The sequence below is a fragment of the Balaenoptera physalus genome, assembly GCF_965194825.1.
Source record: "Balaenoptera physalus genome assembly, chromosome: 2".
In the NCBI taxonomy this organism is placed as follows: Eukaryota; Metazoa; Chordata; class Mammalia; order Artiodactyla; family Balaenopteridae; genus Balaenoptera; species Balaenoptera physalus.
Genome location: NC_138883.1, coordinates 76,290,575 through 76,306,063, shown reverse-complemented (window position 1 = coordinate 76,306,063; position 15,489 = coordinate 76,290,575). Strand labels below are relative to the sequence as shown.

Genomic DNA, 15,489 nt, shown 5'->3' with positions numbered 1-15,489 from the left:
CTGAGAATTTTCTCCACAGATGCCGTGAGCAAAGGAGAGGGAACCAAGTGAGGGTCAAAAGTCAGGGAACTGAATGCCATACCTGGTAGAACCTGGCTACCTGGATCCAATCAGAAGGTAGCTGGACAATGGCACAGAAATACCGTCGCAGGTAGGGGCGGCAGACTGGCAAGAAGGCAGCAATGGCCAAGACTTCATTGGCCACATCCCGGACATTCAGCTGCTGCCTGGCGTACAGAGATGCCTAGGGCACAGGGTAGGGAGTGCTGGCCTCTCAGCCACTTCTGCACAGCACCATGCCATAAACGAATTTGCTTATCTAATCTGCCTGCATAAAACCTTTCCTGAGCCCTCCATATTGTCTGTAAATATAAAATCCAAGCCTCTTGGCTTGGCATTCTACATCTTCCATGATCTAGCCCTTATTCACCAGTCTTCTCCTAAGTCTACTTATCCCAATTTAAGGGCCTTTAACCTTGTCCTTTCCTGCTTTGGAAGACCTCCCACCATCAATGTCTATCAAAAACTTACCCAGGGTTCAAACTGCTGATTTATCCTGCCATCTTCCAAAGCTTCATAGGAAACATTTTCCCTCTCTTTTCTGCTTCTGAAACATTCACTATCTACTACTCCATTTGCATTTATTTAATATTTGGGATCGTTTTTGCTTCGCTAATAATACCATACACTCCCTAAGAGCCAGATCCAAGTTTCGTTTTATCTGTTGGTATAACCCTCAAGGCCTAGCATTGTGTACTTACCCTGTGTACCTACTAAATAAACAAACCCTAGGATACACTTTCTCAATCCTATCTTCCCCTACTCCTCAGAGAACCCTAGGGACTGGGCCTCAGGCTCACCCAGAGATCCTACCGCCTTCCTAAGTAAAGTTCCTTCAGCCCCTAGTATAAAGCCGCTCACCATCCCCCTCACACACCACAACCAAACTCCCTTCCTCCTAACTTCCCACTCCCATCCCCTCTTTCATGTCACAATACCTTGAGTATAAATTCAGGCTCCAAGGGGGCAAGTTCACTACAGGCTTTGAGGAGGAAAGCCTGGGTAGAGTAAGCTGCATCATTTGTGTTTACATTTGACACCAGAGTAGAACACAGAAAGCTCATTAGAACCATCTGGGAATTGGGAAAGAGAGGGAAGAAAGGAGAAAAGAGGTAATAAGGACCAACTTAAGCATCCACTCAGGCCAACTTCCAAAGACAGAGAGAATGAACCCAGATTCGGGCAGATGTTTGTCCGGCTGAGAGGTCAGAAAAGGGGATTAGGAAGTAAGAAACCAGAGTTCCTTCCCCTTCCATCTGTGGAGGGGACCAGCCTTTGGTGACCACTCCACCCACCTTCGCTATGCCCTCCCCTCCACCGTCAACCTCTCCCCAGCTCTGGGACTTTTACCTTCTTTTCCTGAAGGGCCTGGTCAGTAGGCTCAGGATGAGAGCCAGAGTCCCCAGGGGTGAGCTTCAGGGTCAACTCTTCCACATCCTCCTCCTCTCCCAAGCTTAGACTATAAAAAGGCATTTGAGCATCTGCCCATTCCTTGTCTTCTGGCTTTTTCTCTCCAGAAGACCATCGCCCCTGGGGATAGTGAGAGTTATTAATCCCATCACTCACCCACAGCCCCTCATACAAGAGAGAGATCTGAAAGCAGCATCCAGGGCTAGGAAGAGTCCACATCTACCTTCTAGCACCTAAACTCTTCTCCCCTCACACCCCAGCATGGATCTGTCCAGTCTGACAAGAGTGATCTCTCAGTATCACACACACGCCCTTTCCCAAATCAACATTCTGAGCCTTTGCTCAGATGCTTCATGATCTTCCGGCTGCTTTCATCTCCTTATTGATGTCACAGCTTAGGAGCCTGGGGCCCTTCACAACACACCTCCCAAGAGGCTATTAAGGTATTTTAGAGTCAGAAGAAAAAGCGCCAAGTCCCAGATCAATCGCCCAGCAATCGTGAGCTTACCCTCTGAGCCTCAGCTTCCTCATTCCCTGCCACCTACCTGATGGGGCTGTTACAAGATTAAATGGGGTCATGTATGTATGACTCTTTTGCAAATTGCAAAGCCCTAAATAAATGTAAGATGGCAGTAGCCGTAATCCTGACAATGACCCTATGAAGTGGATTTTCATTGATCTCATCTTAAAGGTGAGGAAATTAAAGCTTCAAAAGGTTAAGAGTCTTTGGGTAGTATAGGCATTTTCACAGTATTGATTCTTCCAATCCAAGAACATGGTATGTCTCTCCATCTGTTTGTGCTGTCTTTGATTTCTTTCATCAGTATCCTATAGTTTTCTGAGTACAGGTCTTTTGTCTCCTTAGGTAGGTTTATTCCTAGGTATTTTAATCTTTTTGTTGCAATGGTAAATGAGACTGTTTCCCTAATTTCTCCTTCTGATCTTTCGTTGTTAGCATATAGGAATGCAAGAGATTCCTGCGTATTAATTTTGTATCCTGGGACTTTACCAAATTCACTGATAAGCTCTAGTAGTTTTCTGGTGGCCTCTTTAGGATTTTCTATGTATAATATCATGTCATATGCCAACAGTGACAGTTTTACTTCTTCTTTTCCAATCTGGATTCCTTTTATTTCTTTTTCTTCTCTGACTGCCACGGCTAGGACTTCCAAAACTATGTTGAATAATAGTGGCGAGAGTGGACCACTCTGGAGAAGATGTGGAGAAGAGGGAACCCTCCTACACTGTTGGTGGGAATGTAAATTGATACAGCCACTATGGAAAACAGGAAACTAAAAAATATTAATAGAACTACCATATGACCCAACAATCCCACTCCTGGGCATATACCCAGAGAAAACCATAATTCAAAAAAATACATGCACCCTAATGTTCATCACAGCACTATTTACAATAGCCAGGACATGGAAGCAACCAAAATGTCCATCAACAGAGGAATGGATAAAGAAGATGTGGTACATATATACAATAGAATATTACTCAGGCATTAAAAGGAACAAAATAGTGCCATTTGCAGAGACATGGATAGACCTAGAGACTGTCATACAGAGTGAAGTAAGTCAGAAAGAGAAAACCAAATATCATGTGGTGTCGCTAATGTGTGGAGTCTAGAAGGATGGTACAGATGAACTTATTTGCAAGCCAGAGGTAGAGACTCAGATGTGGAGAACAGACTTGTGGATGCCAGAGAGGGGGAAGGGGAGGTGGGATGAATTGGGAGATTGGGATTGACATATATATACACTACTGTGTATAAAATAGATGACTAATGAGAACCTACTGTACAGCACAGGGAACTCTACTTAATACTCTGTGGTGACCTAAATGGGAAGGAAATCTAAAAAAGAGGGGATGTGTATATACGCGTTAACTGGTTCGCTCTGTTGTACAGCAGAGGCTAACACAACATTGTCGAGCAACTATACTCCAATAAAAATTAATTTAGAAAAAAAAAAAAAAGGTTAAGAGTCTTGCCCAAGGTTGAGTGGCTTATAATTGGCAAAAATGGTAGAGGGCTCAGATTTGCCTTTCCCTCAGTCCAAATCTCAAGTCTACATAGAAGGAATGTGTGTTTGTCTACCGATCCTGACCTGTATACTAAACGTGCTTATATAGATGTGTACAAGTGGATGTGTGTCTGCACATGCACACACAGGGAAGTGGTACTGTAGTTGTTTCTCATGCCTTGTAAGATCTCAAAAGCACTTGATTGACTCTGCTAGTGCAATAGTATATCAGCTCTCCTCCCAAGCAGAGGCTTTCCAAGGACAAAACCTACTTATGCTCTATTGTCCAGAGTCTCTGCACTAGATAAGCAATAAGAGTAATGATGCTCATGAAGACAGCCCTCGGGTAAAAGACGCCTCAGGAAGAGGCTCTGAGGAAAGAAGGTACACAGACACAGAGCAGCACAGAGGGACACTGTGGCACTGAAAGCTAGTGACTAGACATTCTAACAGACATGGCTGCAGTGAAGACAACTGTTTGGAGCTATTACCAAAGCTGCTTCCTGAGCTCTCTCTGTGGCAGAGATGGTTTTCAAGACCCTGGGGCAGGTCAGAAGGCCTAGACCCTCAGAGAAGCACTGAGCCCTTGAGGCTGGAGGCTCAGAGAGCAGGTGGTTGCTGGCACTCAGGCTGCACAGGTCAGATTGCACCATGTGAGGTATCTGGAGACTCTGGGTTAAGGGGCTGGTGGACACAGTGCTCTTCAGAATGGGGAGTGTGGCCAGGCACCGGTTCTCCAAGGAGAGGATGTCTGAGTGGGTAGACACATGCCCATGTGGTTTCTCCAAGGTCTTCAGGTCAGGGAGTGTGGCCAGGCACCGGTTCTCCAAGGAGAGGATGTCTGAGTGGGTAGACACATGCCCATGTGGTTTCTCCAAGGTCTTCAGGTCAGGGAGTGTGGCCAGGCACCGGTTCTCCAAGGAGAGGATGTCTGAGTGGGTAGACACATGCCCATGTGGTTTCTCCAAGGTCTTCAGGTCAGCGAGTGTGGCCAGGCACCGGTTCTCCAAGGAGAGGATGTCTGAGTGGGTAGACCCATGCCCATGTGGTTTCTCCAAAGTCTTCAGGTCAGGAAGTGTGCCCAGGCACCGGTTCTCCAAGGAGAGGATGTCCAGGTGGGTAGACACACGCCCATGGAGTTTCTCCATGGCTGGAGCCCAACCAGTATATGCCTAGAAGGAGAGAAAGACAGGTGATGAGCAGCTGGCTGTATTGGGAGTACATGCGTACTGGGACTAAATCTTTCCCATAGTCCTCCTGGTAATGCCAGTGACCTGAAGGCAGAAAACAACCAATATTTGTTTTTCCAGGACTGGGTTCATTCCAAGGATGTATACAGGGAGTATTCTAAGGGAAAGGAGTAGGGAAAAGGTAAGGTAGAAGCTTAAGAGTAAGGAAGTTTAAAAAACAAAAAAAGGGACTTCCCTAGTGGTCCAGTGGGTAAGACTCCATGCTCCCACTGCAGGGGGCCTGGGTTCCATCCCTGGTTGGGGAACTAGATTCCACATTCGTGCCGCAACTAAGAGTTCACATGCCGCAACTAAGAGTCCACATGCTGCAACTAAAAGATCCTGCATGCCGCAACTAAAAGATCCTGCATGCCGCAACGAAGACCCGGCCCAGCCAAAATAAATAAATAAATAAATAAAAAGTAAGAGCTGGAAAGGAAAGGAACATGTCTTCACATGAAGGGGTAAAGGAGAACTCCCAGGGCTATCAGTATGATCCCAACTTAGCACAGGAGCCATACTCGTAATCTGGACTCTGGATTCTTAGCTCCAGAGAAACAAACATTTTGATCAAGTTGTCTATACTCACCACCTCAACTTCCTTGCCTCCTACTCACTCTTAACCAACTAAATGGGATTCTTTTTCCACTATTCCTCCAAGGCTGTCCTCTTAGGTAACTAATGGAATTCTTCTTACTATAAGAATAGACGTATCTTGGAGCTTACCTTACTTCATCTCTCAAGTGGACTATGACCCTGTGATCACTGTCTCACTGAAACTCTCTCCCTTTGACTTCCACGGTGCTGTCCCGGTTTTCCTCTTACAACCCTAATCACAGCTTCTTGGGGGGTTCTTTCTCTACTCTTCCTTGAACGTTGATGCTGCTTAGAGCTCTTTTCTAACGCTTCTATATACTTTCCCAGGGTGGTCTCACCTACTCTGTTGCTCCACATAACACTGCTATGCTGGCAACTCACATATTTATTCCTTGACCTAGATCTCATCTGAGCTTCATACTCATTTATCCATTCCCCTGTTGGACATCTCCACTTGGATGACTCAAAGGTACCCAAAACTCCGTAGATCCCAAATGTATCATCTTTCTACCTCTTCTCCAAATCCATTCCCCCTCATTGCCCCCTATGCTTACAAGAGTTTGGTATAAAATAGGCTTGAGTTTGAATCCTGATGGGACCTTGGGCTAGTTCCTTAAACTCTCTGTGCCGCGGTTTCATCACCTACAAAACTGAAATAAATGCCTACCTGATAGAGTTGTATAGGAATAAATAAGAAAAAATATATCAAGTACTTAGAGTTAGTAAGTGTGCAATAAGTGGAAGCTATTATTATTTATTATTGTTATCATCCAATAAATTACCAAATCCTATTGATTCTACTCCCTCAGTGTCTCCCAGATCTATCCATTTCTCTCTGTTCTGCCTGCCACCATCATCGCTGAAACCCTCCAATCCACGTGGCACACAGTATGTAGATCTGCCTAAAGGAGCTCCCAATACATACCCCAGCCACCATTTACAACACCTTGTTTATTTCATCATAATAAAAATTTATCTTGTTAGCCGATTTGCCTACTTGTTCACGGTTTCTCCTAAATAAAATAAAACTCCCTGAGGGTCAGGGCTCCTGTGTCTTGTTCACCTCTGCATGCCCAGCATCACACACATAACCTGGCTTCTGACCTCCCAGCCTCACCTCTTACTGCTACTTCCATCTAACGTTAAACTTGAACCATACAAATTGTTTTCAGCTTATGAATTGCCAAGGTATCTCTTGACTCTGGACTTTGCATAGGCAGAGGCCTAGAACATTCTTCCTTCTACCAAGACCACCCCCCTTCCCCAGCCCCTCCTTTACTAGGCCAAATTCTACTTCCCTCTCACTCTGAAGGACTCAGTTTAATAGTCAGTTCCTCCAAGGAGCCTCAGGTGACACCCAGCCCCCAGTCTGGTACAGGTGGTCCTTCTATGTTCCCACACTGTACTTCCTCTAGCATAGAACACATCCTCTATATCGTAATTGCCTGTTCATTTGTCTTTCATCCCCCCAGACTATAAGTTCCTGAGCACAGAGACTCTTTAGCCTTGTTCACCATTGTTGCAACAATGTCTAGTCAGTGGGATTCAGAAGCTTTTGAGAATCTGGTGAAAGCCATGGAGCTTTTTCACAGAAAAACATGAGTATATACTACTTTGCATTCAATTTTCAGGGAGCACACCCATGGATCTCCTAGAATCTCCACTAACTGCAAATTAAGAACCTCTGCCTGAGAGGATGCTTGAATTTATATCATTAGGAATGTACATACTCTCTTATTTGGACAAATGCTTATCTCCTATTTACATTTATGTATTTTAGGAATAAGTATGTTGTTAAGTCAATTGCTTAATCCTTAATATGCAAGAGCTTATGGACAGGAATGTAGAATACTTCCAAGAAGACTTGAATGGACTGACAATCCAGAACCAGAAAGGACAATGGATATCTCACTGGACATCAGTGCAGGCAAAGTGCATCAAGAATGATGGCCTATATAGGCTTGTACATTTCCCGCATGTCTTTGCACTATATAAGCCCCCAGCGAAAGGACTGGGGAATCTCAGAATCGACTCAAGATTTTCAAAAGAATGAGTCTCATAACAAAAATTAAGTTAACAGGGCTTCCCTGGTGGCAGAGAGGTTAAGGATCCGCCTGCCAATGCAGGGGACACGGGTTCGAGCCCTGGTCTGGGAAGATCCCACGTGCCACGGAGCAACCAAGCCCGTGTGCCACAACTAAGCCCGTGTGCCACAACTAAGCCCGTGTGCCACAACTACTGAGCTGCGCTCTAGAGCCCACGAGCCACAACTACTGAAACCCGTGTGCCTAGAGCCCATGCTCCGCAACAAGAGAAGCCACTGCAAGGAGAAGCCCGTGCACCGCAACAAAGAGTAGCCCCCGCTCTCTGCAACTAGAGAAAGCCCTCGTGCAGCAACAAAGATCCAACTCAGCCAAAAATAAATAAATTTTTAAAAAAGAAAAAAAAATTAAGTTAACAGAAAAATAGTTACATGTTTTTCACACCCTGGTGTTTGTGAAGGGAGATTCAGCTGACCTACAAATGAAAAGTAAAAGTCTCTACAAATTAAAATTAAAAATCCCCATCTCTAATTCCATTCTCCAGGGATAACCACTGCTAAGTTTTATATGAAGAGTTTCAGACACTTTCTATGCATATACAAATATATGTATAGGTCTGTACCTTCCCTTCCCCCATATCCAGCACCACCCCCCTTTTTGTTTTGTTTTGTTTCGTTTTCTGCACTTAGTATGCCTTGGAGACCTTGCCGTGTTAACACATTAATAGCCACCACACTTTTAAGTTGGCTGTGTGACAGCCTACCCTGCTTAAGCACAGCCCGGGTTTCCGTTCCAAGCAGCACACAGCGCAAGGAAGAGCGACCCATTCTCACTTGGTCTCTTCCACCTTCTTCCTGCGTCCTTCTATCCCCGGGCCCTCCCTTTCCCTCATCCTTCCCACTCCCCCTTTCACACACCACACCCGCTCCCGGAGCTGCCGGAGGTGCAGGGCCGAGGCACCCCTCCCGGCGCCCGCCCCGCCGAGTCCCGGGAGGTCACTACCTGGCCGCGCTAGGCCTTCCCCACCGGCCCCGGCGGCCGAGGCCACGCCTAGACCCGGGGCCAGGGCCAGCTGCTGCCGGCGCTCGACCGTCCCCGGAGCCACCCGGGCCTGGAGCAGCTGGCTGTCACGCGGGGCCGCTCGGTCCTCGGCAGCAGGAAAAAGACCGATCTCCCGACACCGCGGCTGGGTGGAGTGGAAGCCGGAGGTGGGGCCGGGCCGGGAGCGGGGAGGAGACGGCGCGCCGCCGAAGACGCGGGGCGGGGCTGTCGCGGCCTGCGGGGAGGAGAGATGCGCGGCTGGCGACGCCTCTGCAGAGAGGGCGTTGCAGCCTTTTCTGGGGCCAGAGGTTAGTCCCACTCCCTCCCGCCGCCTTTCCCCTCCCTCCCCACTTCCTCGTCCTCTTTTCTCCTGTCCCTCAGGTTTCCTCTTGTACCAAATTCCGCTCTTTTGCTAAATTTCCTCTCTTTTGTAATATCTTCCAACACCATTTCTTGAAAAAGATTTTGGCATGTTCGCTGCCGATCTGGACACCTTTTGTCCTGGTATCAAATAGTATAGTGGGACTCTTAATTCATGCGAAAGTTACTTGGTGAAAATAGAAATAAAAGGAGACGGAAAGCCTAAAGCAATGGCCTGTAACCGGGTGTAAATATCAAATAATTAAGGCAGAGTGAACTAAGAGCAGCTTATGTCCATCTGGGATAGGTCCCTGGACAAAGAATTTTTTGGAGCCATCCTGAATGGCTAATGCGGAACTGTTTTCAGAAAGTGGGACCAGGCTCAGGAAAGGGACAAGTGACCTTTAGGATGGTAATGCTGGTGCTGTTTCATAAAGAGCAGGGCCAAACAGATATTAGCAGGAGAAACATGCTTACCTCATGTAAGACAGATGATCTGTCTTCTGGAAAATATCCCTTTCCTAAGGGTAGCGGGTACCTGCATTCTCAGGTAACAGCTGAAGCTTCAGCTCAGGATCAGGGGCATCCTTTATTCTCAATTTGTTGAGCCAGATCCCACCTAACGTCCTTAGATGCCTCTCTTACCACCTACCCCATTAGTCCCTACACTCTTTTTATAAGAAATATTTTTCTGTCCCCTTTATGATCCTGAACTACAACTTATAAATAATGTATTTTAGCATCACACTGGTGGTACAGGAAGAATAACAACTGGTGACCATTGCTTCCTGGTTGACTAGGAGGATCTAGAGTGTCCTTTCTGGTTAGCTGCAAGAGCAAAGAAATTCAAAGCCAGCACATTGGAACCACTGGAAATCTTTTTTAAAAATCCCCAAACCCAGGCCACACCCCAGACTGATTAAATCACAATCTTCAGAGGAGGACCCGGGCATTAGAAGTTTTTGAAACTCCCCAGATAATACTAATGTGCAGACAAGTTTGGGAATCTCTGCCCTAGGGTCTTGCTAATCAAGGTATGGGCTGTGGACCAGCAACATCAGCATCACCTTGTTAGAAATGCAAATTTTCGGGCTTCCCTGGTGGCGCAGTGGTTGAGAATCTGCCTGCTAATGCAGGGCACACGGGTTCGAGCCCTGGTCTGGGAAGATCCCACATGCCACGGAGCAACTAGGCCCGTGAGCCTGCGCGTCTGGAGCTTGTGCTCCGCAACAAGAGAGGCCGCGAAAGTGAGAGGCCTGCACACCGCGATGAAGAGTGGCCCCCCGGCTCTCCGCAACTGGAGAAAGCCCTCGAACAGAAACGAAGACCCAACACAGCCAAAAAAAATAATAATTAATTAATTAATAAGAAATGCAGACTCTCAGGCCCCACCTCAGACCTACTGAATCAGAATCTGTAATTTCACAAGATTCCCAGATTATTCCCACTTACGTTAAACTTTGAGAAGCACTGATCTAGACAGTCGGAGTGGGGTCTGGAGTCTGCATTTTCAAGCCCTAGGGGCCAGGCCCGGCAATTTGTATTTTACAAGCTCTCCAGGCAATTTTGATACATGCTAAAGGTTAAGAACCCCTGATTAAAACTAGGGCTGTTGCTCACCCCCCTTGAAAATTTCTGATTTGGTAGGTTTAGGATAGGACCTGAGAATCTGCATTTCTAGGAAACTCTTGGGTATTGGTGATTCTGACCTCTGATTCAGGAACCACATTTTGAAAATCACCAGTCTAGAATGATTCTCTAGGCAGAGGGACAGTAACTGACTGATCGATCTCTAAAGGATATTTCAGTTGGATTTTGAGACAGCCAGATGAACTGTCTCTGCCTTGCAACAGAGGAGATCTCTCAATTCACAAGATGTTTACAAAGTCCAAACTCAGCTTTTCTTTTCAGTGGACAGTGCTAAATGCACCCTGTATTATTTGTTCCTTTGAGTGCTGCTTTTCTAAACTAGCCACTCCCTTGAGTTGAAGCAATCTTTCTTCAGATTACTGTCATTCTGCCAACTGAACAACTACCAGAGCTGAGGAGGCACTCCATTCCCCACTGGGTTAACTCTCATAGAGCTTATTTCCAGGTTCTTAGAGGATGACTCACTTTCTCCTCCATAGACAGCCTACACCCATAATTGTTGATCAATGGTATTAAGCTGCAATATCCAACTGATGAATGCAGTGTCCAGACTTACTACTTTCTGGGGTGAAGTTGTGCCATCTCCTCAGCCCTTAGAAGCCCCTTTATTAAGGACTCTACCACCTATTAAAATTGCTCACCTTTAGACATACAGATGGCCAACAAGCACATGAAAGGATGCTCAGCATCGCTAGTTATTAGAGAAATGCAAGTCAAAACTACAATGAGGTACCACCTCACACGGGTCAGAATGGCCATCGTCAAAAAGTCTACAAATAATAAACGCTGGAGAGGGTGTGGAGAAAAGGGAACCCTCCTACACTGTTGGTGGGAGTGTAAGTTGGTGCAGCCACTATGGAGAACTGTATGGAGGTTCCTTAAAAAACTAAAAATAGAACTACCATATGATCCAGCAATCTCACTCCTGGACATACATCCAGAAAAGATGAAAACTCTAATTTGACAAGATACATGGACACCTATATTCATAGCAGCACTGTTCACAATAGCCAAGACATGGAAACAACCTAAATGTCCACCCACATATGAGTGAATAAAGAAGATGTGATTGAGATATATATATATATATATATATATATATATATATATAATGGAATACTACTCAGCCATAAAAAAAGAATGAAATATTGCCATTTGCAGCAACATGTATGGACCTAGAGATGATTATACTAAGTGAAGTAAGTCAGAGACAAGTAATATATGATATTGCTTATATGTGGAATCTAAAAAAAAAAATACAAATCAACTTATTTACAAAACAGAAACAGACCCACAGACTTCAAAAACAAACTTATGCTTACCAAAGGGGAAAGGGGTGGGGGGATAAATTAGGAGTATGAGATTAACAGGTCCGCACCACTATATATAAAACAGATAAACAACAAGGATTTACTGTATAGCACAGGGAAATATATTCAGTATCTTGTAACAATCTATAATAGAAAAGAATCTGAAGTTGTACACCTGAAATTGTACATCAATTGTAGTTAAATTTTTAAAAATTTCTCACCTCTTCTAGTCAATATTTTTGCACACTTCTTATCCTCCCCCATTTTGGGTCAATCTTATTGCACACTTTTTATCCTCCCCCATTTTGAGTCAATAAATATCTGTTAAGCACCTATGAAGTGCAAAGACAGTATGTAAAATGTATAAAACGTGCCTTCTTCTCAAGGGTTCACGGTCTCATAAAGGAGACAGACATATGCAGGAGACACAATAATACAAGGCAAATTATGAGAAGTGTTATATTCTACTAAGGAACAAACTCAGGATTCTGTGGAGGAGGGACCGTGAGCAACTTCCTGGAGGGAGTAGACTTTGAACTGGGAAGGGTAGATCTCTGATAAGAAGCTGAGAGGGCAGTGAGTGCCTGGGGGTTATAAAGACCCTTGGTTTCACCAGATTTTTCTTTTCCCTTTTGTGAATATTTACCTTTAGATTCACAGCTTGTGCTTCTATTCAGTCTATCCACTGCCAGCTTCAAAGAATCACCCAAGCAGTGATTTATGGACAGGCACCTATTCGGTTGCACTTGGCATCCCAGAGGAGCTTCAGATTCTTTTCCATTATAGATTGTTAAAAGATATTAATACCCTTTAACTGCTCCCACTTGTAGAGTCTAAGTATGAGTTTCGTGAATAAAGCCTACCACTCCATGGAGGTGAATCTACATTGGAGATGTGGCATAATAAAGACAGCAGGCTTGGAAGTCCTTCTACCTATGTTTAAATACATGCTCAACATTTATAAACTGTGTGACCTTTGGTGAGTAAATTCACTCCTCTAAGGTTCAGTTTTCCTGTCTGTAAAATGGGGATAATAATAGCATCCACTTTTTATGGGTTGTTCGGCATTTAAATGAGATAATGCATGTAAAGCAGTTAACACACTACCTGGCACATAGCAAGCACTTAAACAATCTTAGCTATATTCTAAAATTTTTTTTTTATTTTTGGCTGTGTTGGATCTTCATTGCTGCGTGCAGGTTTTCTCTTGTTGCAGCGGTGCACGGGCTTCTCATTGCGGTGGCTTTTCTTGTTGTGGAGCACAGTCTCTAGGTGCATGGGCTCAGTAGTTGTGGTGGCTCGCGGGCTCAAGAGAGCAGGCTCAGTAGTTATGGCACATGGGCTTAGGTGCTCCATGGCCTGTGGGATCTTCCCAGACCAGGGCTCGAACCCATGTTCCCTGCATTGGCAGGCGGATTCTTAACCACTGCGCCACCAGGGAAGCCCTGAAACAAGCAGTTCTTCCTCCGTTATGAGAGAGTTGGCTTTAATCAGTGACAGTTCGCTTGAAAACTATGCAATGCATTGAGGCTCAGATTACCTGTCTGGTAATGAGTCAAGCTGGTATACAACTAGAAGACCTCTAGCTCCCTAAATGCCTTAGCCTGAGCTGGAGTCCAGATGAATCCATATCCCTATCTCAGGAGCAGTGTTAGTCTGGAGTAGCTGGGGATAAACCTGTAACCCTCTGTATGGCACTCATGGTCTCAGGGGTGCTACAGCACACTGGCCACCCTGTTTGGCGTCATCTAGCTTGCTAATCTAAAAGGGTGTAGCCTGGAACTTTAATTTCAGAGTACCAGGGTACCCTTTTTGAAATGTGTGTAGAGATCCTTAGGACTATCCCAAGCTCTGGAGCTCATGACTATAATAACACTATGATGTTGATAGTACAGGTATTATCTCTATTTTATGGATTAAGACACTGGCATTCAGACGTTGAGAACGGACTTGAGGACACAGAGGGGGAAGGGGAGCCTGGGACATAGAGAGTAGCACTGACCTATATACACTACCAAATGGAAAATGGATGGCTAGTGGGAAGCTGCTGCATAGCACAGGGAGATCAGCTCGGTGCTTTGTGACAACCTGGGGTTGGGGGGATAGGGAGGGTGGGAGGGAGGCTCAAGAGGGAGGGGACATGGGGATATATGTATGCATATAGCTGATTCACTTTGTTGTACAGCAGAAACTAACACAACATTGTAGAGCAATTATACTCCAATAAAGATGTATATTAAAAAAAAAAAGACACTGGTATTCAAAGTGATTAAAGGACTTACTCATGATTACCAAAAGAGCAATTGATTTGGGGCTTGAACCCAAGATACTGATTCTAATTCACTCTAATTCACACTCTCAAGCTATCCTTTTTTCATAATTCTAAATCAGAAATACAGCTTATTGTATCTTGAATCGTCAGCCATAATAATAATACCGTAAACCTCTATCTCTCAGAGAAAAAAAGACTATAATCTCACCACTAATGACATATACATGTATTCATGCATGTATTTATGCATAGGCATGTATATATATGTAATGTATGTATATTTTTGTAGTTGTATTAGCAGAAGTTGTGATAAATTCACACTTTTCCACCTATGATCCCTTGATCCCAAGAGTTAGCTAGGATTTGGAATGTAGTCTGTGGCCCTGACAGAGTAATTATGTCCTAATTACTGTTCTGCCTGTAGACCTAACCTGTGGTGCTTGTCCCAGTGAGTCTCTTGGTCCTGATGTTATAAGTATGTCACCTGGAGACTGCTCTCATTGAAAAGCCTTCCTCTTCATTATCCAGACTATGCCACCTGCCTTGGCTTCCTACACTGTGTAAAGAAGGGTTTGAATTGCACTATCCAAAACCTCTTCATTCCATGGTTCTATTAAACAATCTTTCTATGCAGGTTTTCACTCTTTTGGTTGGACATTGTTGCTTCTACCTCCTGGACTGTCAGTCTGGATAAATAATAACGCTTAGTTTTGCAGCTAGTAGGATTTTTATGTGATTTTTACCCCCCTTTTTTTTTTCATTTTTTAACCTTTTCTGTTATCGATTTTCCAGATGTCCAGGGCATAATATATATATATATATATATATATATATATATATATATATATATAGTATATTTGACAGGGAAAATATCTGGAGAAGAGACCAGTAAGGTTTCTATTTCAGTAGTTCAAAATTACATGATGAGTCGAGTGAAGAAAAAGATAAGAGGAGAGCAAGCTCAAGATGATTACAAAGTTTTGTGTCTAGGAAAAAGGAAAAATGATAGCGCCAACAAAGCATGATGAGTCTGAACCGATGATAGTGGTAAATCCAAGTAGAGATGAGGGCTGCTAAAATAACATAATAATAATACGACTAGAACCCAGTTGAGTCATTAAGGCTTGGGATAGAGGAGAGGTGAGCTTTCTGAAGAGGATCATGAAGCAAAGAGAAGAACATGGGCAACCCAGAATTAGGCATAGGAGACTCATATAGTCCAACACACTTATTGGTATTGAACCTACACCCCCAGTTCTATCCAGTTCCTGAGTTAACCTTGAAAAGATGAACGCAGGTGTGTAAATTCCACCCTCACCCACAAAGGAGGTTGAAGGAAGAGTGGGGGCAGGTAGTAGGGGAGTACCTACAACACCTTGGTTCATTATCTGATTTACCAAAGATAAGAATCCTACATCTCTAGGAACTCACCAGACTGTAGCCTAATCCCTGGATTGCCATGATTGCCTGCTCTGTAGGAATGATTTCTGT

The 15,489-nt window shown here is 44.5% G+C and overlaps 1 protein-coding gene across 6 annotated transcripts in view; it reads right to left on the bottom strand.

Moving 5' to 3' along the window:
* The window catches only part of TEP1 (telomerase associated protein 1), a 40,683-nt gene extending 32,091 nt beyond the window's left edge, over nucleotides 1-8,592 (bottom strand). For 2 of the 6 annotated variants that reach the window (XR_014261211.1, XM_082452332.1), the window contains exons 1-5: nucleotides 8,368-8,592; nucleotides 3,989-4,669; nucleotides 1,411-1,590; nucleotides 999-1,133; nucleotides 83-244 (exon numbers count right to left, since the gene is read on the bottom strand). Coding sequence is in view for 5 of the 6 variants with exons in the window: in XM_082452332.1 (XP_082308458.1) it covers nucleotides 83-244; nucleotides 999-1,133; nucleotides 1,411-1,590; nucleotides 3,989-4,645 (1,134 nt within the window). In the remaining variant the exon portion in view is untranslated. The remainder of the gene's footprint in view (nucleotides 1-82; nucleotides 245-998; nucleotides 1,134-1,410; nucleotides 1,591-3,988; nucleotides 4,670-8,367) is intronic. The other 4 variants (XM_082452328.1, XM_082452330.1, XM_082452331.1 and 1 more) reach the window with 3 other exon arrangements.
* Between the last annotated feature and the right edge of the window lie 6,897 nt (nucleotides 8,593-15,489).